General features: G+C 45.6%; 1 protein-coding gene across 4 annotated transcripts in view; it reads right to left on the reverse strand.

The window, feature by feature from the left end:
* PLEKHH1 (pleckstrin homology, MyTH4 and FERM domain containing H1) overlaps positions 1-25,038 on the reverse strand; it is an 82,491-nt gene that overhangs the window by 38,844 nt on the left and 18,609 nt on the right. For 3 of the 4 annotated variants that reach the window (XM_074955514.1, XM_074955510.1, XM_074955513.1), the window contains exons 3-8: positions 20,699-20,761; positions 15,423-15,572; positions 12,373-12,456; positions 9,874-9,955; positions 3,580-4,592; positions 465-543 (exon numbers count right to left, since the gene is read on the reverse strand). In XM_074955514.1, coding sequence (XP_074811615.1) covers positions 465-543; positions 3,580-4,592; positions 9,874-9,955; positions 12,373-12,456; positions 15,423-15,572; positions 20,699-20,761 — 1,471 coding nt within the window. The remainder of the gene's footprint in view (positions 1-464; positions 544-3,579; positions 4,593-9,873; positions 9,956-12,372; positions 12,457-15,422; positions 15,573-20,698; positions 20,762-25,038) is intronic. The other variant, XM_074955512.1, reaches the window with a different exon arrangement.

A 25,038-nucleotide genomic window follows, 5' to 3' on the forward strand; every position in this document is an offset into this window, starting at 1 on the left:
GGGGCACCACGCTCGAGCGTAATAAACTTAGTGTCTTTTGGGAACTCTGCAGTTGTGGACTTTATTTCTGTGCCTCAGCCTAGATTTGAACTGTGCGTGACCTATCAGGTATAATTCGCAGCACTGGTGTGCGTGTCCTACAAGGTGTAATTCGCAGCACTTGCGTGCGTGTCCTACCAGGTGTAATTCGCAGCACTTGCGTGCGTGTCCTACCAGGTGTAATTCGCAGCACTTGTGTGCGTGTCCTACCAGGTGTAATTCTCAGCACTTGCGTGCGTGTTCTACAAGGTGTAATTCGTAACAATACCCATCTAGGCCCAGATATCTTCTTCAACCTGGGTGACAGCCAGGGTGAGATCTGATTTGAAAACAGGCAAGAAAAGGAGAAAACATGAACAGCCAGAGGCTAATGTCCTACAGCCTCAGCCTAAGCTCTCTCTGGATGGATCTTATCTCGAACTTACTCTGGCTGGAAGAGTCAGTCCCGAGGGCCACCTCCGACAGCCTCATGCCAGACTTGGCTACTGCATAGATCCGACTCTCCTGGAACAATAGCATTGCACAGGGTGATGGTCAGAAAAAGCACCAGAATATAAAAATCAAATTGTAAGTCAACTGAACTATTTCATTTGTTCAGATCTAATGGCCTCACGTCCCATTTTTGTCCTGACTGGCAACCGCATCCATTAAGGAAAGAATCTCTAAGGAGAAACTGATCCATCCCACTGCATGGTGGTTGGAAGGGAGCTGTAGTTGTGATATCCAGTCCCACCCCCCTGAATCACAGCTGAATTGCTGGTAGTGCTACAGAGATTACATCCTCAAGCTGGGCCATCTATACTCAATCATCAGTTTAAATAATAATTTAGAAATGCTGGTTTCATTGCTATGCAAAATGCATTAAAATGTACTAAAAAAAGATCTAAAGTGAACATCTGTGAAAAATTCCCATTCTTTGCCATGGGAATGGAGGCAATGGCTGGAATTATTTGAACAAGCCTTGGTCTGAGTTACCATAACATATGGCATTTCCTCTCTAAAGATTTCAAAGAGCTTCACAAATGACACAAATTCCATTGGAAAAAAATCTGACACTAATGCAACATTAAGCTTGAGAAATCAAGCAGTCAAAAGTGGGCAAACACAGAGTTAAGATTGGAAGATAATCCTTAATTCTGCATCCTCACGCTTATTCCTGAAAAGCGCTATCGCTGTATAATTAAACATTGTCAAATAATATATAATATTACACATAAAAAACTACATGAAAATCAAGCACTCAAAATTTAGGATATGCCAATATTCAGGTTAACCATATGCATATGCATTATAATACGCTCTTTAATTACATGAGCACATACTATTTTTTCCATAGGAGCCCTGCCTCATTCAGTGCACAGCACGAACTGTACTCATTGAATGAGTAACTATTCAATAATTTGGTTTCTCCTCATTGTTCATTGGGTGGCCCGATGCCTTATTTAATACACACCGTTCAAATCTGGCCCTGAAGACAGTTATTAAATTCTTTATGGAAATTCTATGGCACTCATGACTACAGTATCTGAGAGTTTCACAAACATTAATTAATTTATCTTCACAACACCCTTGTGAGATGAGTGGGTGGTTTTATCCCCATTTTACAGGTGGGAAACTGAGGCACAGAGAGATTAAGGTTAAAAGTGTCCATTAATTTTGGGTGTCCAACTTGAGACTTCGGACCTGATTTTTCAGCGAGCTTAGCATTATATAGCACTTTATATGTTCCAAGCACAGCTCTCATTGACTTCAGTTGCAGCTGTTAGTGCTGAGTATTTTTGCAAATCAGACCCCAAGGCACCCAACTCAAGTTGGGCACCCCAAAAATGAGGAATGCACAATCAGTGACCACCAGTGAAAAATTAGGTTTAAGTCAGTGGTGCCCAAACTTTTCCTGTGGCGCCCACCCTTACCAATAATGCAATCTTTCCACATGCCCCCTGCATTCCCGCACAGTTGGCTAAGCAGAAGAGCTTGGGCTAGAGGCAGTGCTGGTCAGGGGGTGGACAGAGAATGAGGGCAAAGCTGGGGTGGGGCTGGAGGCAGAGGGGTGGAGCGGAGCTGCAGCTGGGACTGGGGCAGAGCAGGGCTGGGGGCACTTCCTCCCTGCCCCCCAAAGGGACTGGCCTGCCCCCCCCCACACCAAGTTCCACCCCCTGAATGTTCCTCCATGCCCCGCCCCTAGGGGGACCACACTCCATAGCGCCCTTAGGGGGACCACTTTTTAAAGTGACTCGACTAGCATCACACAGGAACTCTGTGGCAGAGACAGAGACAGAACCCAGTTCTCCAAGGCAGCATTCAACAGCCTTAACCATGAGACTGTCCTTTCTCTTCCTGCCTCATTCGCCACACACCTCCCAAATTCTGCAATAAGTCAGGCAGGAGTCCTACAGGCAACAGCCTCTTTCACAATACAACCCTGATTCATCCCCAGAGAAGGTTCATTCTGTGCACTGATAAAGAAGGGGTCCTGTGAAAAAAACTGTGTGATTATGTAATTAAAGGCTATGTCTGTACTACAAGCTGGGGGCATGATAACCAGCTCACGTACACATCCTCATGGTAGCTCAATGAGAGCTAGTGCCAGTTGTGCACACAAGCTGGGAATTACATCCCTCGCTCATGATATAGACGTAGCTGACTATATCATAAAGCACATGCATAAGGGGGCCAAATTAAGGTTGCTCAGGCAACCTTAATTCTGACATTTCCTAACTTTTGAGGGCTTGACTTTCCAACCTTAAAAATGTTCTTTTAATGTAGTTTGTGTGTGTCGTTTCCTGAGTTTTTAAAAAAACAAAGTGAATAAACACCCACATGAGTCCTCAGCAGGGTTGGAACATTTAGATCCCCCACACAGACCTCTGCCACTTAAACTAACTGGTACTAAGCTAAACTAATGGAGTAACTGGTACTAATATTTGTAGGCTGTTATCTTCTATGTGGGCTGGACACTAGAGGGGGATGACACACATGCTTTGCCAGTGCCACACTTTACTTTTGCTGATAGCAAAATAATGTTGAGACTTTGGAATATGGAGTTCCTTTTCAGATTCTGGAGGGAAGCACTCTCTAGTGGTGACAGTTCCTTCTGACCCTGTCTCCTACAATAGTCTGTCCCAGTGCTATTTCTCCCCGTCCCGCCTATCCGGCTTGTAATTTCACCTGGGGACAGAATTAATGATGAACCTTCAACTGTAGATTTGCATTTCTTGACTTTTGAGTTTGATCACTCAACATTAATATTTCTTTGGTGGGAATTTTTTCCAGAAATCTTTTGCTTTTGTTTTTTTAAAGAAAAGAAAAGAATAAAAGTTGCCAATGTGAACAGTATTTTCCATTATCTGGAACTATTTGGCTTGATAAAGATGGCTGCCTTCATAAGTAACTAAGGTTGCCAGGAGCCAAACAGCCCAGATAAAGGTCACTATAAGCCTTCATCTAGGCAACCCAAGCCCAACCATTATTGACAGAGGCACCCAAGTACTGATGAAAGCTGAGCAGAACAGTATCCATAGTGTCACCTGTGTTTCTTACCCAGGATGGGAACCTGTGCAGTGGTGGAGTGGGAGGTTTGCCTCCTGGGTCTAGTGGTCCAGCTTCAGAATTCCCAGCTTCATTTTTGCCTGAATCAGGATGCTGATCAATCGCCACACCCATCCCAACCTTTCCCCCCACTGGGCATCCTTCTGTCTCCATCTTCTCTGGCAGCTCATCATCATCAATGTCTGTCTCCTCCACTTGTGCAGGGCAGAGTGTTGAGGTTGTTATGGGCTGGAAGGTGCCAACCTCTGTGCTCATTACATGATGGAAGCGATCAGCACCGGGCTGGGGTTGGCTGTAATGTCTCTTTGCTAGCTGGATACTGTCTCTTGGGGTGCTGGGTGTCCGGATTTTTGGGAGAGTCAGACTATTGCCTAGCCCACATTCCCTCCCTGAAAAGCTTGGCTGTGTTGAAGTAATGAATGATGTCAAATCCAGTGTTGGCTCTGCAGTTGGGAGACAGCCATCAGGGGTACTCATCATCTCCCCTGAGGATGAGGAGTCCAGCCTGTGGGAGCGGAACTTGGCACTCAGCTCATCTGAGGAGTTGCCCAGCTCTGATGCCATCTGATCTGAGGTGCTAAGAGAGCTCTGGTTTCTCCCCAAGGAAGACTGGAAAGCCAGGGCTTCAAGGACACTTGCGGACTCAACTGCAGGGTCCTGTAGTGTGGGATCAGGGCACCCTGAGCTACTGTCAGAGATTACAGTAGAGAACATATCTTTCTCTACAGAGGGCTTCCAGTTCAATGGGTCAGGGATGACCCTGAGCATGTTCTGGGAGGGCAATGATTTATTGGCTTCTTCTGCAATGGAGGCTTCATCAACGAGGATCATACTTGGTGTAGGGGGAACACCTTTAGCAGCTCTTCCCGGACACTCCTGTTTGACACCCATCCCAAGGAGCACGGGATTCTGGTCTGGTTTCTCAAGCAAGGGTGACAATAGCATTCTGGGCACCAAAGGGTTATAGCTCCAAAGAGATTCAATAGGAGGGATGGTTGTCAGATCTAAAAAGAGAGAAAAAGGATAGTTAGGGCATTTAAATGTTTTTTGTCCAAAGTGTTGCTTGTTAGGATGAGTTCCTGTCAGATGTATTTCAGCCACGGGGTATGTCTACACTGCATGTGGGAGCAATCCTCCCAGCACAGGTCCACAGACTTACATGAGCAGAGCTAGCATTAGCATACTAAAGCAGTGTTTAATTTGTGCCAGGGTTTAGCCCCAGCACCTGTGGGCTTGCCACATCAGTTATTAAATTTACAAAATTGCTTGAGACCCAGGACCTAATTGCTTGAGCCCTGGCACCTCTTTCATTACAAATTAAGCACTGACTAAAAATACCTGTGTAGATGTTGTGGCTCGGGCTCTCAAGTCTCAGGGGTGGAGAAGGTAGGCTTGAGAGCCTGAGCTGCAGCTCAAATCACAACGTCAAAGCAATGTCTACATAGGTATTTTTAGTGCAGTAGCATGAACCCTGCAAACATAAGCCTATGGACCCAGGCTGCGAGGCTCACTCCCAGATACAGTAAAAAGATTATAGTATTTGAGTATTACAGTATTTGAGCATAAGCTTTCGTGAGCTACAGCTCACTTCATCGGATGTTCCGATGAAGTGAGCTGTAGCTCACGAAAGCTTATGCTCAAATAAATTTGTTAGTCTCTAAGGTGCCACAAGTCCTCCTTTTCTTTTTGCGGATACAGACTAACACGGCTGCTACTCTGAAACCTCCCTGATACAGTGTAGACGTATTCCTTGGAACAGACCAATGGTCCAGCTACAATAGTGTCCTTTCTCTGACAGCAGCCAATACCCAGTGGATCAGAGGGAAGAGAAATGCCCACAGTAACTTATATACCCATGCAACATTATGTCACAGGTGAGCTAATGGGCCAGAACCTCAGCAGTGTAAATCAGTATAGCCCCTGTGATTTCAGTGGAGCTACAGTACATTAAACTAGCAGAGTATCTGGCTTGATTTACTTCTATCCCCAGCTGGTGATCAGTGGATGCCCTGAACCATGAAGATTTGAGAGCCTTTGTAACTATTACCACCAGCTAAAGATGCTACCTTCATTCATATGAATGTCTAAATTCCTTTAAAATCTTTCTACGCTGTTTTCCCCAATAATATCCGTGGTATCAAGTCTCTTAAATGTATAATATGGTTTGTTCATAAGAATTTTCTTTTTTAGGTTTATGTTTTCATTCCATGTGTTGTTGTGTTACAGGATGGGATAAACAGGAATGCCTGGTTGGCCTTCCAAATGTCCTTTATTTAATGTCTATATAATACCTCTGCTCTGTCACTTCTTTCTCTTCTCTTCCATACTGCGTAGTCTTAGAGACTATCTGAACTCTATAGATACCTTCTAATGGCGTCAGTGAGGGTGTGGAGAAGGATGGCGTACCCCTGCTCAACTAGCAGGAGGTTTGGCCTACAAACCCCCTAGGTCAGGGATATCCATGGGGAGGCCATAGGCTTCCTCAATGCCTCTTGCCTTTATGGGAACATCATGGGAGCACACAATCCTGTAACTATCCAGTAGTCACTGACCCTGATCCTACCCTCTGGAGATGCAGAGTGAGTTTTAGACTATGAAGGGGAACTATGAGTAGGTTAATGGTGACAAAAATAATAATACTTTGTATTTATATAGAGCTTGTCAGCCAAATTAATACCCCAAAATGCTTTACAAAGCTGGTGAAATAAGCAGAGATATGCTCCAAGGTCACACAGCAAGTCCTGTGAACTGAACTGAACCCAGGGCACTTGTCTCTCAGCACTGTGCTTAAGTCATTAGCTCATAGCTACTCTAATGACAGGACTGGTATTAAATTTTCAATGAATACCTGTGGAGCTGGTGAGGGAATAGCACCTCAGAGGGCAGTCATATCTCCATCCTGATCCCTCCCCTAGGTATAGGGCCTGATCTGAACAATGCCTTTATGTGAGTTTGGAAAAGGAAGTGCGGAAACTGCTCATTGAACCTCTCTAGGCCAGATCTGCTAGGGTTTCAGCCTTTCCGCCCAGGAGGGCCAAAGAAATGGTCTGGCCCCTCATCTTTTTAATCTTTTCTCAGACAGAAACCCACACCCTACCCCTATATGTCTAATAATGTCAGATGCTCTTCTCTGGAAAATCCTGACAGCCTAGAAAAATTTGTGTAGGGTCTGCAATAGAATGGAAATTACGTGGATCATTTCAGGTCTTCTGATAACCTTGACATTTATATTGTGTCTTCTGTCCCAAAGAACCAGATTCCAAGATGCTTTAGATAGAAATTATATATATATGAATATCCAGGAATAACATGATATAATTGATAATGGTGCCTGAGTATCACAGACTTCACAAGCCTTGCTCAGCGGCCAGCAGGGTTTACAAGGTCAATACAAATTGAAAGAGCACACGGACGGAGGAGAGGACAAAGGGTAAGGGAAATTATTGCTTATTGTGGAGAGAATAAGGGTGGGATCCACAAAGGGACTTAAGCATTGCAACGCTGAGTGTCATGGCACTTAACTTTTAGGCTCCTAGAAAATCACAGGAATATGCTGCAATCCACAAAGCCTGAGTTAAGTGCCTAGGGTCCTTATACAATGAATTGGAGAGATAGACACCTTAGAATGTGATCCACAAAGCCAGCATGCTAAACATGGTGCCACCTAAGCTAGCTAATGGGGGATGCCGATGACAGGGGTGTGTGCAAAGCCCCACCTCCCTCAAGGCATTCCGCACCTAAGTTTGGGCTGCAGGGAGGCAACCATCTCTGCTTAGCGATCCATGAACAGGGACCAGCCACCAGAAGTCAGGCAGCTTAGCTGCCTAAGATGTTTCTTGCAGGAATGAATTAGGTTCCTGCCTCACTCCACATAGAACAGCTGGACAAAGAGGAGAGGGTTCTGCCCCCTGCCTTATGACTTTTAGCCCAAAGATTAGAACATTGACCTGAGATATGGGAAACCCAGGTTCGAGTCCCCCCTCTCTGCCAGAAGGGTAGAAAGGATTTGAAAAGGAGTCTCTAACCACTGAACTATCGGATATTCTCTTGTGGGGTTCCCTCAGTCTCTCCTCTTGAAGCTGTTCCACTGTGGACAACTTATGAAGAAATGATTGGCACACTAACCACTGGGCTGTACCACCATTCTCACTTTCTCTCTCTCTCTCTGTCTCAATGACTGTTTAAGTGTTTATCCACAATGGAACAGTCCTGGGACTTACGTGACTAAACCTAAGGCTTAGGCCCCTAGGTACCTTTGTGAATCTGGGCCTAAAACCCACATTCTTGAGAAATACCACAGGGTGACTGGCCCTTTGAGAGGGAGCAGAGTCCTGTGCAGCTGTGACTGATTACCTGCTGCCCAACTGGGCTTAAGGGAAGGCACCTGGGTCTGCAGCACAAGGCAATAGGAGAGGAAGCTGCAGAATAGTTTGAGACAGTAGGGGAATAAGACTGTAGCCTGCCTAGCCCAAAAGCAGGGAAGAACTAGAATGAAGCTGGAAGGCTTGGATCCTCTTCTGTGGGAACACCCAGGACTAAGTTTGACACACTGTGGGTGGGTGTTGGAGTGGCCTGGGGTGAGAAGGATTACTAGTACTGAGTGTTTTTGAATTGTATATACATAAATTAGACCCATTAGAGGAATATTTTAAGGACTCTGGACTGGTAGACTTATTTAAGGAGCCCTGAAGATGGAAGGCAGGGTGCTGTACTGGGCATATATGTCCTCTTACTAGATATAAAGGAACAAGGACCATCAGTGCATGACCCTAGAGGCACAAGGAACTGATTTTGACACCCACCCAGTCCTAATATGATCCCTGTATAAATTCTCCCAACCCTGACATCAGTGTAACTCTGCAAAAAAGCCATTCATATGAAATATTATAGTATGTTTCCAGGATCCCAGGCATGTTGGGAGATGCCTGTAGATGAAGCTGTTAATATCAGCATGGCTGGTTGCAGGAGATTTATCGGTCTACTGAGGCCTCTCAATTTAGCCTGGCAAAGTGAGTCTATGCAATTAGGTGGGGGTAGGGGTTGGGTGGGCAGTGCTGAGCTGTCTGCTGTTCAGTGGGTCGGGATCCAGGGAACACTTAATACTAGATTATTAACACAGCTTACCAGTCATTCTGTCTGTGTAAACAGCCAGAGCCAGAGGGGATGAGAGAAACCCACTTGCAAAGCACCTGACCAGAAGTGTGCTGGGATTTGGCGAGAACTTTGCATGGTTTCCCTGGTGCTGGAAGGGTGGGAGCGAGGCATAAAACATGCCAGAATAAGAGTTTAGCAGGAGAGAAATGCTCCCTATCTGCCTAGTGCAAATCTAGGTCATCTGCTCCCATTTCTAGACTTTATTTTTTTTAAATGGACTCAATTTAGGCTAGGAAAGTTGGGGAAAAGGAAACTCCCTCCTTTTAACAGTGAATTATATTCTGATGAAAGGTGCTGGATTCACAGTCCTAGAGAAGAAAGTCTTCTCTTTAGCCACAGAAAAGGTCAGCGGTGCTGGAAAAATGTGTATAGTGGGGGTGCTGAGAGCCACTGAACCAAACTGTAAACCCTGTATATAATGGAAACCACTTCAAGCCAGGGGGTGCAGTAGCACCCCTAGTTCCAGCACCTATGGAACAGGTACAGCAAAGGCATAGGCAACGTAAGCTTCTTCCTTATCTGCCAAAATGCCTCAACCTTGTGCCAGAGGGAACACTCTCCTCCCTCCCCCAGAGCAATGGAGAGAGTTCAGTCTTCTTGGCTCAGTCAGTCCTTACTTCCACTCTGGTAACATGTCAACAAGAAGTCCAATAGTGCCTCTTGTGATGGTGACTCTCTGGCAATGTGGATGCCTCTACCCAGGGAGGAAGTATAGTGAAATTCATCAAGGACTTGATCTTGCACTACTGAAGTCAATGAAGGTTTTGCCAATGACAGCCTTGACTCCCTGAGCAAAAGGACCAGCCAGGCCCATTAGCTTGGAAGCAGTCGCAGCCTCCTAAACCAGAGGTCCAAGATTCAATCCCCACTGGAACCAAATAAGGAGCATTGTTAGGATAAAAGCAACTTGCCGTCTATAGCTTCTTCCATCCAGATGGTTTTACAAACTTTGATATAATTAAGCCTCACAGGTCAGCATTATTGTTCACATTTCAAAAATGGGCAAATTAAGTAACAGAGGTTATGCCACTTGCCCAAGTCATACTTACTAATCTATGGCAGCACCCATGATTCCTGACTACCAGTCCTCAGCTGGTTACTAGGTTACAATTCCAAAATGAACATATTTACCTTGTAATGCATCTTGAAGGGCTTCAATTTGCTCTGTCAGCCTCTGATTACAGTTTTTCAGGTGGTAATTTCCTAGCTCAAGCTATGAAACAATAATAAAAACTGAAAAAAATTATTTAAACACTCTCCCCAACATCAAGAAGTGTTTAGGTCTCTGACTGCAATTAAGTGTCAAAATAAGAACAAGAAAAAGAACAGATAAATTTAACTTTAAGCTCTGAAGCCCTTCTCGGCAGCAGCTTCTGCCAGTTGGAATAGCCCTTCTGCACCTACCCATTCTTCCCAAATATCCTTGGAAAGCACCTTTCTTCTCCCCTGCATAGGCCCCATCATTTCTCTCACTGCTATTATTTATAATTTACCTGTAAAATATTTTGGAAAACAATTGGTATGAAAGAGACAGCTAAACTACTATTACTTGGGAGTGTCAGCTTTCCTTCCTCTTGCACACAATGTAATGGGATCCCCCCTGTGCCAGGAGGGACTGGGTGGGGAAGACATGAAGTTAACCCTCACAAATACATATTCAAGGGAGGGGAAAGAAACACATCACAGCGAATAATCCAGGCAGTACTAAAGAGACTGGGGACTCTCACCCAAACACAGGGTTTACATAAAGAATCCCTGAACCACTTATAGGTGTAAAGCGCCATGCTAACAACTTCCTTCCTGAAACAAATTGAGAAATCCAAAGTTTGGAGATGTGTGTGTGGCCTCAATCCAAGGAGTAAAGAGTTACTGAGTCTTTTAAAAAGTGCTTTGAGATGAGACAGCAGGAACCTGATCCAGTGCGCACTGAAGTCAGTGGAAAGAATCCCATTGACTTCAGTGGGCATTGGAATGAGGTAAAGCCCCAGGAGCTGAGACGGGTTTGGAAGAGAGGGGAAGGGCAGACATGAGGGAATGCCATGTTGGAGGAAAACAGTGTCACACAGAGTTAGTAACTTTAAGGAATAGCAGGAAATAAAATGGCTATGTGCCAGGTGCTGCCTCGGGAGGAATGACGGGAACTGCATCTCAGGATTCACAGGAGAGGGTGATCGTGGGGAAGTCTTTTGCTTCCTCTAAATGAGAGAACAATTTACTTCAAATTCTGGTTCTTGGAGGTGGAAATCTGATCATGGCAACTCAGCACCAGTTTACTGCATTAGGCAAACTTTGCCCAAATCAGTAAATTGTCCTAAGTCAAGGACAGAGGATCTGCCCCTGCATCATGAGTTGTGTGCTGTGGCAAACATTAACTCCTTTGTGGCAGTGAATATCTTTACTCCTGGGGAAATTCTGTACCAAAAAATTAAAAATTCTGCACACAATATTTTCAAATTCTGAAAAATTCTGCATATTTTGTCAAAATAACACAATATAATCATACCACGTTTCAATTATTTTTGGTCATTTATTTCAAAATACCTGTCACCAAGTATGTCTGTAACAATACAGATGACAAAAAAGACCCTCATGTGTCCCTCCACTCCCACTCAGACAGCCATTCTCCCCATCCCCATGTGGCCCTGCACCTCCCTCCCCGCAGTGGCCCTGAGCCTCTACTCTCATTCAGCCCCTGCCCCAGTCTGTCCTCCCACACTAGCCCTTATGAGCCCCCCTCTGACTCTCCAGCAGCCCCACACTGTCTGTCTCCCCATAGCCCCTTTCTCCATTCCTAGCCCCACAGGCACTGTGAATAAGGCAGGCTTTTTCTCTTCCCTAGCTGGCCAGGAGCTGTAGCTCTGTTCTATCACCACAGCACCATCTGGTGGGAAAAAGGCGGAACTACAGCAACTTTCCAGCTGAATGACAGGTTTCAGAGTAACAGCCGCGTTAGTCTGTATTCGCAAAAAGAAAAGGAGTACTTGTGGCACCTTAGAGACTAACCAATTCATCGGAAGTGAGCTGTAGCTCACGAAAGCTTATGCTCAAATAAATTGGTTAGTCTCTAAGGTGCCACAAGTACTCCTTTTCTTTTTCCAGCTGAAGTTATTTTCTGCTGAGGCTGCTCTGTTCTAACACCATAGTGCCCTCTTGTGGGCAAAAGGTGGAACTGCAGCAACTTTCTGGCAGAAGCTTTTTTCTGTGCAAAAAATTAAAGATATGCATGGCCCATTAAGTATGCGCCTGTGCAGTGGCGTTGAATTCCCACAGGAGTAAGCCAGTGTAGAAGAATACGAGCATTTAAGACAACATTAAAAGTTTCACTCAGTGCAAGAAGAGACCTGACATAAAGAGTTTCTGTACGTAGATATCACCCACACTCCAGTCCGATGGCTGGTTAGTTAACTGGGTGGCACAACAGCTATGCCTTGGAGTGACCAAATTTTGTCAGTGACTTTGGAGAACCCATCCTGCCTGTTGGCATGAGGCAGTGGTACAGAATTCCCCCAGGAGTAATAATATCTTGCTTTTATTGTCCATACAAAGTGCTCGATTTACAACTCCAGCAACATATAGAATCACCACTCCCAACTGCACACCACAGAAGCTAACAACAGGCTGGAGACTCACCTCTCTTAGCTTAAATGTTACCCATTCCTTGATCTTGGCAGCTTTGTCTTGAACAATTTTAGCTTCCTCAGCCCTCAACTGCTTCTGTGGCAAAGAGAGGATTAAATGTATTATGGGAACATGGTCATGATGTTCTTAGTGGGTTAATGTAGCAGTAGTGGCTTATAAACTGGAACTTCCATTCAGTGACGTGGTCCCAGGACTAAAGTGTAGTTAGATATTAATGCTCACCTGGCCTCTGATATCAGGCCCCTTTAAGGTGTCTGGTGATTTCAAGATCCACTTGAGCCATTTTTGAAAATTTAGGCTAACAATTCCAGGGTATCTGTTTTGGGGCCCTGTTGAATCTTGGCCTAATTCCATCTTGAGCAATTACATTCTGCCTCCCAGAGTTTCATTTGTACATAGTCTTCTACTCCTCTTATCCTACATTATTATGTAATGTTGCTCTGCGGTGTTAAATAGCTGTAGTTTTCCACCCAATTGGTGGCTACATGTCAGTGGAGAATTAAACAATTCCTGTGTGTACCTTGTAAAATGTTTTGCAGTCCTTCTGAATGAAGAGAATTCTATAAATGTCAATAGTTCTATCTGGAGCTTAGAGGGCAGGTGTTAGAGTTGGAGGTTTAGGAAGGATGGTTACTTTGAAAGCCTGAAATCCCATCAAGGTCCCTGTGACACACAGCTGTTGCTCTCACTGAGAAACCAAAGTCAAAGTAATATAATCGGGGACAACAGGCCCAAAACCTGAGACTGGACACCCAGGGAGCACTGGTCTGTCTATAGGTGGTATATTGTCACAGGGTGACTGAGCCCCTTTTTAGGGAGACTCCTGTGACTGAACTGGTGTATCCTAGCTACCACTGATTAGGGGATGAGGTAGCATTTGGGGTCAGGAGATATAAGGAGGCCTGGGAGTTGGAAGGAAGAGAGACAGGCCAAAAGCAGACAGATGGAGACTCTGGAGCTTTGGTTGAGCCTCTAAACTTTATCAGGAGATGATGGGGATAAGCCCAGCAACCTTCTATTTGAAGGAAGATTGGGGACTGAAGAAGAGTCAAAAGTGACAAAAGGCAGCAGAGCCAGAGGCTCTAGTTTATGCCTTTGAGATGTGCTTAATCAAAAACTATCCTGTGACAAAAGTGTTCTCAGCCCAAGACAGCACTGAAATGTTTGGAGGGACCCTGGGAGGGAAGGGGGAATTGAGTCAGGGTGCCTACGGGGCATCTTCCTGCCATGAGGGGAAACTCAAGGAGGATTTTACAGGTATGTTCTGTGTGTGTACCGTGCCTAGCATAGGTTCCTGACCAGGTCTCCTAGGTGCTACAATAATATTACGAAGAGTAATGTTTGAGAAATCAAACAGGGAGTATTGTTCCCAAGTGATTGCCAGGGTAATGACACCATGCCATCAGCTTTGCGGTTATGTCATTTTTCTCTTTTTCCCTTCTTAAGGGAATTTGCTGCTGAAAGATGCTAGACTGATACTGCTGGAAAGTGAAGGCCTCTATTTAGCCTCAGATCAGGTATAGCATGGGTGGTGGCAGAGCAAGCTTCCCCACTCCAAAAATAGCTTAGATACCTTACAAGGAGAAACCAAGCCTACGAGCAAGAGGGAGAAGTTCAGTCTCCCTGGCTCCTTCAGCCATTGGCCTCTCTACTGAGGCTGACAACAAAGGTGACAATTGTGATAGTGGTTTTGTGCCAAATCTGCTGGAGGCTTTTGTAACATGGAGTCTAGTTCATTAGAAACTAAGGATAGTAAAAATGATCACTCGCCTCCTTTTTGCACTCTCACAAAGTAAGAGAATAAAGGGTTCACTCAATCATTGGCACGTACAGATACAACAAATAAAAATAAATCTGCTACTTCATTGTTTTAATTGCTCTATTCAACTCAATGCCACAGCAGCACATCTAGTTCAGATACTGTTTCTGGATTTAAATAGTCCTGGATAATTCTATGACCAAATAATGACTCTTACTTTAATATGCTTAACTACAAATGTTATCAAATCTCATGCTTCATGTCAGGGAGGTAGGATTCTCTCCCTTTCCCCCCTTGAGTACAGCATTGTAACATTTGCAATGTGTATTACTCTACTTATTTGCCTTCCTCTGAAGCATCAGGTGCCAGCCTCTGCTGGAGATGAGATTTCAGACTTGATTGACCAGTGGTTTGATAAGACCTGGCAAATCTTATATAATGCATTTTACATAGGCCTTTGAACATCAATCAAATTGTAATGACCCAGACTAGATTCAGATCAAAGACATAATGGTAAGAGACTCAGTATCCTATTACCACACCCCGAAACCACTAAAATCTCTACACTTAAGAATTGAATCATATAGACAACCAGGATGTCAAAGGCTGTTTTCAGTCTGAGATGTCCACTCTCCCAATCTAGTCTGAATTTAAACCAGTGATCCCAATAAAGCATTTTCACATCCCATTATGAATCACCATCAGCCCAAACTTAAATGGGGGCAGATTTGACTTTGGTTTTGTCTATTTGGATTCCTGTATTTCTCCTTGGCAGGAGACAGGTTTCAGAGTAACAGCCGTGTTAGTCTGTATTCGCAAAAAGAAAAGGAGTACTTGTGGCACCTCAGAGACTAACCAATTTATTTGAGCATAAGCTTTCGTGAGCTACAGCTCACTTCATCGGATGCATACTGTGGAAAGTATAGAAGATCTTTTTATGCACACAAAGCATAAAAAGATCTTCTATACTTTCCACAGTATGCATCCGATGAAGTGAGCTGTAGCTCACGAAAGCTTATGCTCAAATAAATTGGTTAGTCTCTAAGGTGCCACAAGTACTCCTTTTCTCTTGGCAGGAGAGGAATCTTGCTTTGATCAGAGAACCATTGTACTAAAGACTCGGCTCACCCTACCAGCCAGAAGGAGATTGTTTCCCTTCATAGGCTGGCATAGATGAAAGCACATGGATGCTAGAGAGATAAGCAAAGCCTTGCACCATACGTTACCTACAGTCCCACTGGCCCATGCATGCTACAGATCTCCCAGTGGAAGGTGGCTTTACCTGTTTCTCCAGCTGCATTTCCAGTCTGCCGATCAGATCATCCTTTCCTTGCACTGTGCCCAGCAGCTCCTGGTATTTTCTGTATAGGGTACTCTCTGATTCGCTGGTTTTCATATTGGCCAGTTTCACCTTCTCTTCCATTTCTCTGACCTGAAAGATACCCTCACACTTTCATTGTAATGACCATGGGTGGTGGTGGTAGTGGTGGAGTTAATGAAAACTGAATGTGATGGCATGAGTTTCTTTAGTGGTAACCACTCTGAATGGGGGCTCATCTTTATGATGGAGGGAAAGAAAGAAAAATCTGACCTTTGAAAAAACACTCTTACAGGCCTAAGGTACTCTGCAATTAATTTTATTTTCAAATGCAGTGTGTTCAGTTCTGACATTGCCACTGGCATCATTGGGGGACAGGGTGAAAGGCAATGAGAAACAAGAGAAGATACAAGTTTGTATCTGAGCACCTCACAATCTGTGGTAATAGGGAGGCCATATAAATACCCTACATTATATAGAAAGGCAGGGCTCTCTACATTGACTACAGCGAATACCATATTGAATTATTTACCCCCATTAATACCAGATTCAATACTTCAAGATCCTAGTTGTCCTCTTCAAAGCCTTTGTGTTGTAACTACACTGGGGAAACTTACCAAAAAACTCCCACTGCTATGACCCCTAGTTTAGACAAAGCTTTGACAGCTTCTGGTGGTTTTCCAACTGTGCAGGTTAAACCTGCTAACTAACACAGTGGTAAAAATGCTGAAACCCATCAGAGCCTTGCCTCCCTTTGGGCTCCCTTCTATTCTACTTTATGTAGGTTTTTATACCATGCTTATCACTGTAGTATTTGATGGCCTTCTAGTAGTGCATTAAGCCACCTAACACTTGTGTGTGTGCTCTCTCATCCTCTCCCGAGAGGGAGAAGCATGTGCAGTGAAGTGTCTTGTTTTGAGGGAGGGGGAGTGTTTTAAATATAACTATCTGCAGCTACATGTTTATATTAGAGAAGGCAAGGTCAAAATAATGCACCCTGCACTTGGAGTGGAAAGTGGTGAGGTTTGTGATGGTCCCTAGTTCCTGGGTAGTTCATGAGACAGTCTTAGGCTGACCACCAAAGAAAATTCTGTCTCCTGCACAGATGAGCTTTACTCTTGTTAAGAGTTCCATTGTCCCAGTGGAGCAGAGTTGTTGACCACAGTCTCCATCCTGCAGCTTTAGATGATCCTTGTGGGTATCTTGGGCCCAGGTCATGGAGTGCTTTGAAGATAAGGACAGACCTTGAACTTAATTTGATAAGTCTATTGGAAGCCACTTTAGCTAGTGGAACACAGGTCTGATATGTTTGCCATAGCCTGTGTTGCTGAGAAGACAAACACTGCATTTTGCAGTAGCTGGAGTTATGCAGAAGACAACAGTGCATTCTGCCGTGCGGAAGACTTCATGCCCAGGCATTGCTATAAACCATCTAAGAGGTGATGAATGAGTGAATAACTGAGGCCTGATCTTTGTCCACCAGAATGGGATGGAATTTTCTAGCCGAGTGTAGATGGTAAAAATGTAACTTGCAGATGCTGCTATGTGAGAGAAATCAGAGTACACCTAGGCTACGGACTGAACTGACCAATTGTAGGCACGTGTCTTCAATGACCAGAGACTGCAGCAGGGCTGCAAGTCCTTCAGAATACTTTCCTCTGCCCACCAGCATCACCTCTGCCTTGCTTGGGTTTAGCTTTAGCCAACTGGTATTAATTTAAAAGCTGATCTCACACAAGCACTGGGCCACCTTGGTGGTAGTGGTGTGGTTGTACATGGTAAATGACAAGTATTATCTGAAAATTGCTGGCACTTGAGTCTGTGTCATCTGACCAGTTCACTTAGTGGGTGCATATAGATGTGGAAAAAGATCAGAGAGTAAATTGATCCTTGTGGAACTCCACCAGTAAGGGGTGCAATTTCCTCATCACTGCTTGTTGGGAGTGACATTGCAGGAAGGGCTCAGACCAGGGTTGGAAAAACTATGCCCCGTGGGCCACATTCAGCCCTTGAGCTCCCGCCAGGGAGTGGGATTGGGGGCTTGCCCTGCTCCATGTGTGCCATGGCTCCTGGAAGGAGTGGCATGTACCCGCTCTGGCTCCTACATGTAGGGGCAGCCAGGGGTTTCCGCATGCTGTCCCCACCCTAAGCTCCACCCCCGCAGCTCCCATTGGCCAGGAACCACGGTCAATGGGAGCTGCAGGGGCGGCACCTGCGGACAGGACAGCGCGTAGAGCCACCTGGCCATGCCTATGTGTAGGAGCTGGAGGGGGGACATGCCACTGCTTCCAAGAGCTGCTTGAGGTAAGTGCCGCACAGAGCCTGCACCCCTGACGTCCTCCCATGCCCCAACCCCCTGCCCCAGCTCTGATCCTCCTCCCACCCTCCAAACCCCTTGGTTCCAGCCCGGAGCACCCTTCTACACCCCAAACCCCTCATCCCCAGCCCCACCCCAGAGCCCACACCCCCAGCCGGAGCCCTCACACCCCCCTCACCCCTGCCCCAGCCTGGAGCCCTCTCCCGCACCCTGAACTCCTCATTTATGGCCCCACCCCAGAACCTGCACTCCCAGATGGAGCCCTTACCCCCTCCCAAACCCCAACCCCCAATTTCGTGAGCATTCACGGCCCGCCATACAATTTCCATACCCAGATGTGGCCCTCAGGCCAAAAAGTTTGCCCACCCCTGGCTCAGACCATTCTAGCACATTACCCTGGACTTCTACTGTCTCTCTCAGGTGAGATGGCAGAATCTCATGGTCAACAATGTCAAATCCGGCTGAGGTCCAGCAGGATGCCAACACTAGTTCATGTGAACAGGTGGGAATTCTTTTGTATTACAAAGTTTTAGTGCTCTAGAATCTGAGTTTTCTTTGCAACCCTCTGAGACTACTACTACTACTTTCTTTCCCAAGCCTATTTCCTAATTCCCACTGTTATCATCATCGTCTAACCCTGTGAAGTGCCTGAGTCTAGTTTGTATGGAAGATTCTATAAAGAACTTGTTTTGCTAGATAGTAAAGTTCCTTACCAATGACAAACTGACCTCCTTCAACTTAACTCAGCCTGGTAATTACAAAACGTAATGAGTGTCAAATACCCGGTACCATTGTCTTGTCAGTAAGACTTGAGTTGCGAACAATTCTCAAACCAGCTCTTCCCAAATGCCATTCTGTCTTGACAGAGGCTTAGGGCCAGCATGGCAGAGTGCTGGCAATGACCAGGTTGCTTCACAGATTCTGCATGAGAGAGCAGCTTATGCTCCATTGGGCAGCCCTCACCTCAGACTTGCAGAAGCTGTGTTTTGTCCCCTTGTCTGTCTGCATTAGACAGAGAGAAGCAAACCGCTTCTCCCTTGCACTGAATCAGAAAGGCAGGCACCTGCCATCCCCGCCAGAAAGCTAAGCTCACTGAGTCGGATGTTTTTTGTGTGTGTGTCTGATGCCCGAGTGCTGACTCTGTGCTGGAGGCTCAGAGTAGGGACTGCAGACATGTGGTTTCTTTAATTGAGGATGGCAGCTGTGGGAGCCCATTGAATTAGCAATCCAAACAGCCAGTTTCACGGGGTGAAAGAAAACAAAAGACTCTAAACTCCATGGGGAGCCCTTTCATTTGCCAAATGCTTCTTATTCACCCAGAATATACCTGTTTGTGGGAAGGGCAGCTCCACTTCCTAAAGCTGTTGGATGTAATTAAAGCATTTCTACTGAAAAGCCGCTTCTCTCTCGATATTGATATGGGTGGTGCTGTTGGAAAGGCAGCAACTTTTGGGGCCCAAGTCACTCCCCTGGGTTCTGCCCATGTATGGCAGTACAGCCTGGGCTGCAGGCCTTTCGCTGGTGGAAAGTGTGCTATGGTAAGGGTCAGTCACAGTGGCACACACCACCAACCTGAAGAATCTTCACTCTGCCAGAAGTACAGAACTGGCTTGTTTTTCCCAGAAAGTGGGAAGAATCGGCTGGAAGGTTCAGCCTCTGTTAGTAGGTTTCCTACAGAGCCTTGGCTGGAATGTAAAACAATGCTGTCCTGGCAGAACACCTGGAGAGGAGAGGTAAATGCCATCGCTCTGCTGGTTCAGGGGGTGCAATTGCCACCTCTGTGTCAGCAAGGCTGAATCAAGGCCATTACCTTTTAATTAAGTCACCAGGTGGTCTAGTGACCTCAACAATAGCAATAGCTACAATGTCTCTGCCTGTCTCACCCACTGACCTGTGTTACAGTCCCATGCTCAATCCTTTCCTAATCCGCTGCCCACTCACTTCTGCCATTATCATCTCAGCATTCAACAATGAGCTGTTCACAGGGAGCAGGGGGAGGAGAGGAACCTCTGATAGCATGGTGCCAGCAACCCAGACATTTTGCATGAGGACCAGCTCGTTGTTAACTTCACACACAGTATAATTTTATTGGGGGTTGGGATGTTTCTAGTTGAGATGTTGCTTGTTTATATTTCATAGTACACTTGCTTTCACATTGGAAAAACTGTACCAGGGTCAGAGAATCCCACATGAGGGCTAATGGGACTGGAATTTAAGCTATTTTGTTACTTCTCTGGAGTGATATGGGGCTCCTGGAAGAGAGGAGACGATGCTCCTGGGGCAATGCAAGCTTCCCTCTAAAAGCTATGCCAATGTACTTCAATCCTGAACTGTGGTAGCACCAGCTATTCCACTCTGAGGCCCCTAAAACAGGAACCAGTGGATACTGACCCCCATGCAACGTGACATAGGTATATGATATCTTGTAATCTTGAGCAATGTCATGGGATTGGGGCCAGGAAATAAGTCAGTCTCACAACAGCATTCCTGTGTATTGCACTGTGTTTTACAGCCTCTATGGTGCTCCAACATTGCACTTCAATCTTGATCTGCAATAGCCCGCTGTTATTCTGTGGTCCAGTGTGACATACTATGTGACAGTTAGTCACTCCATTGGCTTATCTGCCTCCATGCCACAGATCTGTAGGTAAAGGTGCAGCTTCTCTGCAGGATTCTTCAACTATTTTGGTTGCAGAACTGAAATGCAGGTGTCATGTGTTGGGCTTAACTCCTTTAGGGCCACCCTTGAAACTCAGGCAGGAGGATAGTGGGGCAGGACCAGAAATATTAATTCATTGCTCTGTAATAAGTGTCTCACCAGTGAGGCTCCATAATGTTGGGTGCTCTCTCTACAGTGGTTTGGAGACTTAAGAGCGCAGGCTTGCTGGGTTCATAACAGTGTCAGTGTTGGAGAACCTCTTACCTGTTTTTCTGCATTCTCAGCCCTCTGCTCTGCCTCGACTACTCTCTGCTCCAGCTCCTGCATCTTCACGGCCAGAAAAGAGATTTGACAGTGAGCAGAATCATTAATTTTTTTTGACTCATAAGCTGCTGGTTTCTTTAACAGGAACTTTGATCTTTGGCATTCATGGGGTTAACTGGACAGCTCTGACCAGGAAACAAAGACCTTTGATCTCCCCCAGCCTACCCTGCCACCCCTTTTGCATTTGCAAGAACCATTTCCTCATTAGTGAGCTTCACCATTCATTACATGGGTCAAAGGAACATCCCTGGTGCCCTGACCCGCCTCTGCAATTTATACTTGGTGGGTTGTCTCTGCAAGTAGCGTGGCTATAGCCCATCCTTCTTTCCTGTGCTTTCTCCAAATAGTGACTCATTAATAGGGGGAAATAAAACTGAATACAGCTCTGAATGGCTCCCAGTAGGCTACATACACTATCTAAATCTAAATAGGTCGAGTAGATACTGTGGTCTAGCTACAAAAGCAGCCCCTAATCTCGCCAAAGCTACAGGTTAATGATCATTTAGCATTCCTATTGTACCTTTCATCCCAAAGAATTTAACTAACTGGTTCTTAATTGAAGGAAAGCTCACAGCAAAGTCAGTGGGTGTCTCTGCTTGATTAAAGAGTATGGAATTTAATCCTAAACATACAGGAATTCCTTCACCTTCAGTGAAATGCAGCCATGTCTGGAGTGAAACACAGCAACTAGTTAACACACTACATAACCATGTAACGATAAAATATGAAGTCAACTGTATCCAGTTTAAACTGGAGAGAGGATTTAGAGGCAGAATGCAGTTACCCAAGCTAGAATTTGGTGTAGGGCCTATTTTTGCCAAAATTATCATAGGCTTTACAAGTGGTTACAACCTCTGTTGGACAATTCAAGCAAGAAGTGGCACCCCGGCAACTAACACACATGCCAGCTGTCCCTACAGGCCCTACTTGTAGCACAAAGTATAGGGTTTTTTCACTCTATTATTCCAAACCACTATAGAACCCCTATAGAGTTAATAGAAACTATAAACTTTCTATAGACTTTGATAGTGAATTATATCTAGGCCCCTACTAAATTCATGGTCCATTTTGGTTAATTCCACAGTCATAGGATTTTAAAAATCATAAATTTCATGATTTCAGCTATTTAAATCTAAAATTTCACGGTGGTATAATTGTAGGGGTCCTGACTCAAAAAGGAGTTGGGGGGGGGTCGCAAGGTTATTGCAGGGGGCGGGGGAGGGTTGAAGTACTACTACCCTTACTTCTGTGCTGCTGCTGGTGGTGGCCGTGCTTTCAGAGCTGGGCAGCTAGAGAGCGGCAGGACTGGCCGGAAACCCAGCTCTGAAGGCAGAGCTGCCCCTAGCAGCAGCGCGGAAGTAAGGATGGCCTGGTATGGTATTTGCCACCTTTCCTTCTGCGCTGTTCTGGCAGCGGTTCTGCCTTCAGACCTAGGCTCCCAGCCAACAGCCGCTGGTCTCCAGCCACCCAGCACTGAAGGCAGCTCAGAAGTAAGGGTGGCGGTATTGTGACCCCCCTGCAACTCCCTTTTGGGTCAGGACCCTTCATTTGAGAAACGGTGGTCTCCCCCATGAAATCTGTATAGTATAGGGTAAAAGCACACAAAAGACCAGACTTCACCGGGGAGTGGGGGGACGACACCAGATTTCACAGTCCATGATGCGTTTTTCATGGCTGTGAATTTGGTAGGGCCCTGTAGCAGGGTGCTGCTGCAAAAGCACCTAATTAGCTCCTGCTCAGCCAGCTCCAATCAAGAGGAATAGATTCGGACTGGTGTAACAGGCATGATTCCTGGCCTGGGGATTGGCTCCACCTGTGGGCCTGACAAGCCAGTAGTTATGAGGGCTGGGAGCTAGTATGAAGGGGGGCTACCAGGAGAATGGGCAGTCTTCTGGCTGTGGGCTGATTGCTTGGAAAGGAGGGAACTAACCCTGTAAGCCTTGTACATAGCTCAACACTGGTGGTGGGAGAACTGTGTGTGTAAATAAAGTCAAAGGTGCTGCATAACAGGAAGCTTTATTGGGGCAGTCAGCGGGCCCCAGGAAGAGGGGCGGGCAGAGGACCCTGTTACAGGCCCTAATTATATCCCTGCTATAGAATTCTACAGGATAGTTCAAAAAAAAAAAAACACAGAAAAACCTCACTCTCTATTAAATTCTATAACTTTTTTGAATTTTTTCTTTGGATCCCTAACTAAAGGTCTGTAAAGATTCTGTTGGTTTCATCCCTTCTAAATGCTACAAGACTCTTCCATAATTTCAATGGCATTTAAAAGAATGTCCCTATTTTTCTTTTCATGTATCCCTTTTTGTAGCTCTCAAATGTTAGCAGGTAAGGAGCACAGCACATCCTAACAGCATGCTGTAGCATTGGTTCAGCACTGACTAATTTACTTTTCACTATTGATGCCACATTTCCCCCATTTGCATTTCAATCAGCTAGGATAGTCAAACCAGAGGGTCAGATTCACATCATTATTAACAGAAGACTCAGTTTATCATTCCCCTTGTGACAGCACAGGAGTAAGGCCTGTCAGTGCATATCCCCACTGTTGAGGGGCCCTGTGCCAGGCACAAATCGGGCTCTGCCGCCTCTGTGCTGTCTCTGCAGCAGCCCAAAATGTGTTGGGTGTAAAATGTGATGGGGCATAAGCTAGGCAGACCTGTATCCCAGTGATTGTGTTCTTCAAAACCCATCAGGGACACAACTTAGGGCAGCCTTCAGGATTACCCTCACCTTGGCCATACCCCCACCCCCATCCCGTCCCTGCCTCAGAACCAGTACTTAATTTGCAATGAAAGAGGTGCTGGGGCTGACGCAATTTTTTTTTTTTTTTTTTTTTTTTTTTTACTTTCATAACTGACTCAACAAGCCCAGAAGAGCTGGGGCTCAGCCTTGGCAAGTCCTGGCACAAATTAAGCACTGTTCATAACCCTCTAAATAGAAGAGGCACAAACTACCTCCACTCCTTCTGTGGCAGTATCCTAGAGAGACAAGGTGGGTGAGGTAATAACTTATAGGACCAACACCAACTTCTGTTTGGTGAGAGAGACAAGTTTCCAAATACACAGAGCTCTTTCTCAGATTTGGGAAATGTACTCAGAGTATTCTAATCAATTTCATTTCCTGGTTCCAGTGCTCTGGTACAGTGGTTTGTTTACCTGCCGCGTCCACAGGTTCGGCCGATCGCGGCTCCCACTGGCCGCGGTTCACCGCTCCAGGTGAATGGGGGCTGCGTGAAGCGGCACAAGCCAAGGGACATGCTGGCCACCCTTCCCGCAGCCCCCATTGGGGTAAACAAACCGGTCCGGCGTGCCAGGGGCTTTCCCTGAACAAGCGGCGGACTGGCTTTGAGAACCACTGCTCTAGTACAAAGGTGCTGGGTCTAGGTTTTCAGAGATGCTTCAGGGGAAGGTTTACATCTGTTCTCTCCTAAAATGAGTAGATTTTTTATTTCAGGGACATATTTGTTTACATTCAGTTCTGTAACTCCCATCACTTCTAATAAAACTTACATTTTGGGCTTGAATCAAGCCCAAATAAAGTTCAGCTCTTATTTCCCTTCTTCAACAGTGTCAAGGATCAGGGGGTAGCCGTGTTAGTCTGTATCCACAAAAACAACGAGGAGTCCAGTGGCACCTTAAAGACTAACAGACCAGGTAACCTCAGGTAACTCCCTTCTCTTCATGTGCCAGTATATTTATGTCTGTATCTGTAATTTTCACTCCATGAATCTGAAGAAGTGGGGGTTTTACCCACGAAAGCTTATGCTCAAATAAATCTGTTAGTCTTTAAGGTGCCACTGGACTCCTTGTTGTTCTTCAACAGTGTCATCCCCAGGGCTTTAGCCTCTTCTATGGCAACATTCAGCACTGTCAAGGACTCCTTCCTTCAGAGCCTGTCTGGCTTTGATCCCTCTCAAGCTTTAGCTAGTCCTTCCCAGCTCCTCTCTCAACAAAGTAATATTTGCACACTTACTGATCCTCCTACTGGAGAAAAACACAGAGCTGTAGGATAGGGTCCTGGAGACCCTTTGTGTTCACAGAGCTGTGTTTGAGAGCTTGCTCCATTCCCACAACATTTCCCTGGAGAGTTGACTCCGTGCCAGGAAAACCTGGAGGCCAGAGACAGCACCTAGGAAACACATGGACCTTTCATTCCCTCTTGCTTTACTACAGCAACAGCATTGGTGGATGCTTTTGCAATATGGACTATTACTTGACTCATATGTTCCCTGTCCCCTTTTCCAAATATATTCTATGCAGTAGGGGTGAACTGTG

The sequence above is a fragment of the Natator depressus genome, chromosome 6 (genome assembly GCF_965152275.1).
Source record: "Natator depressus isolate rNatDep1 chromosome 6, rNatDep2.hap1, whole genome shotgun sequence".
In the NCBI taxonomy this organism is placed as follows: domain Eukaryota; kingdom Metazoa; phylum Chordata; order Testudines; family Cheloniidae; genus Natator; species Natator depressus.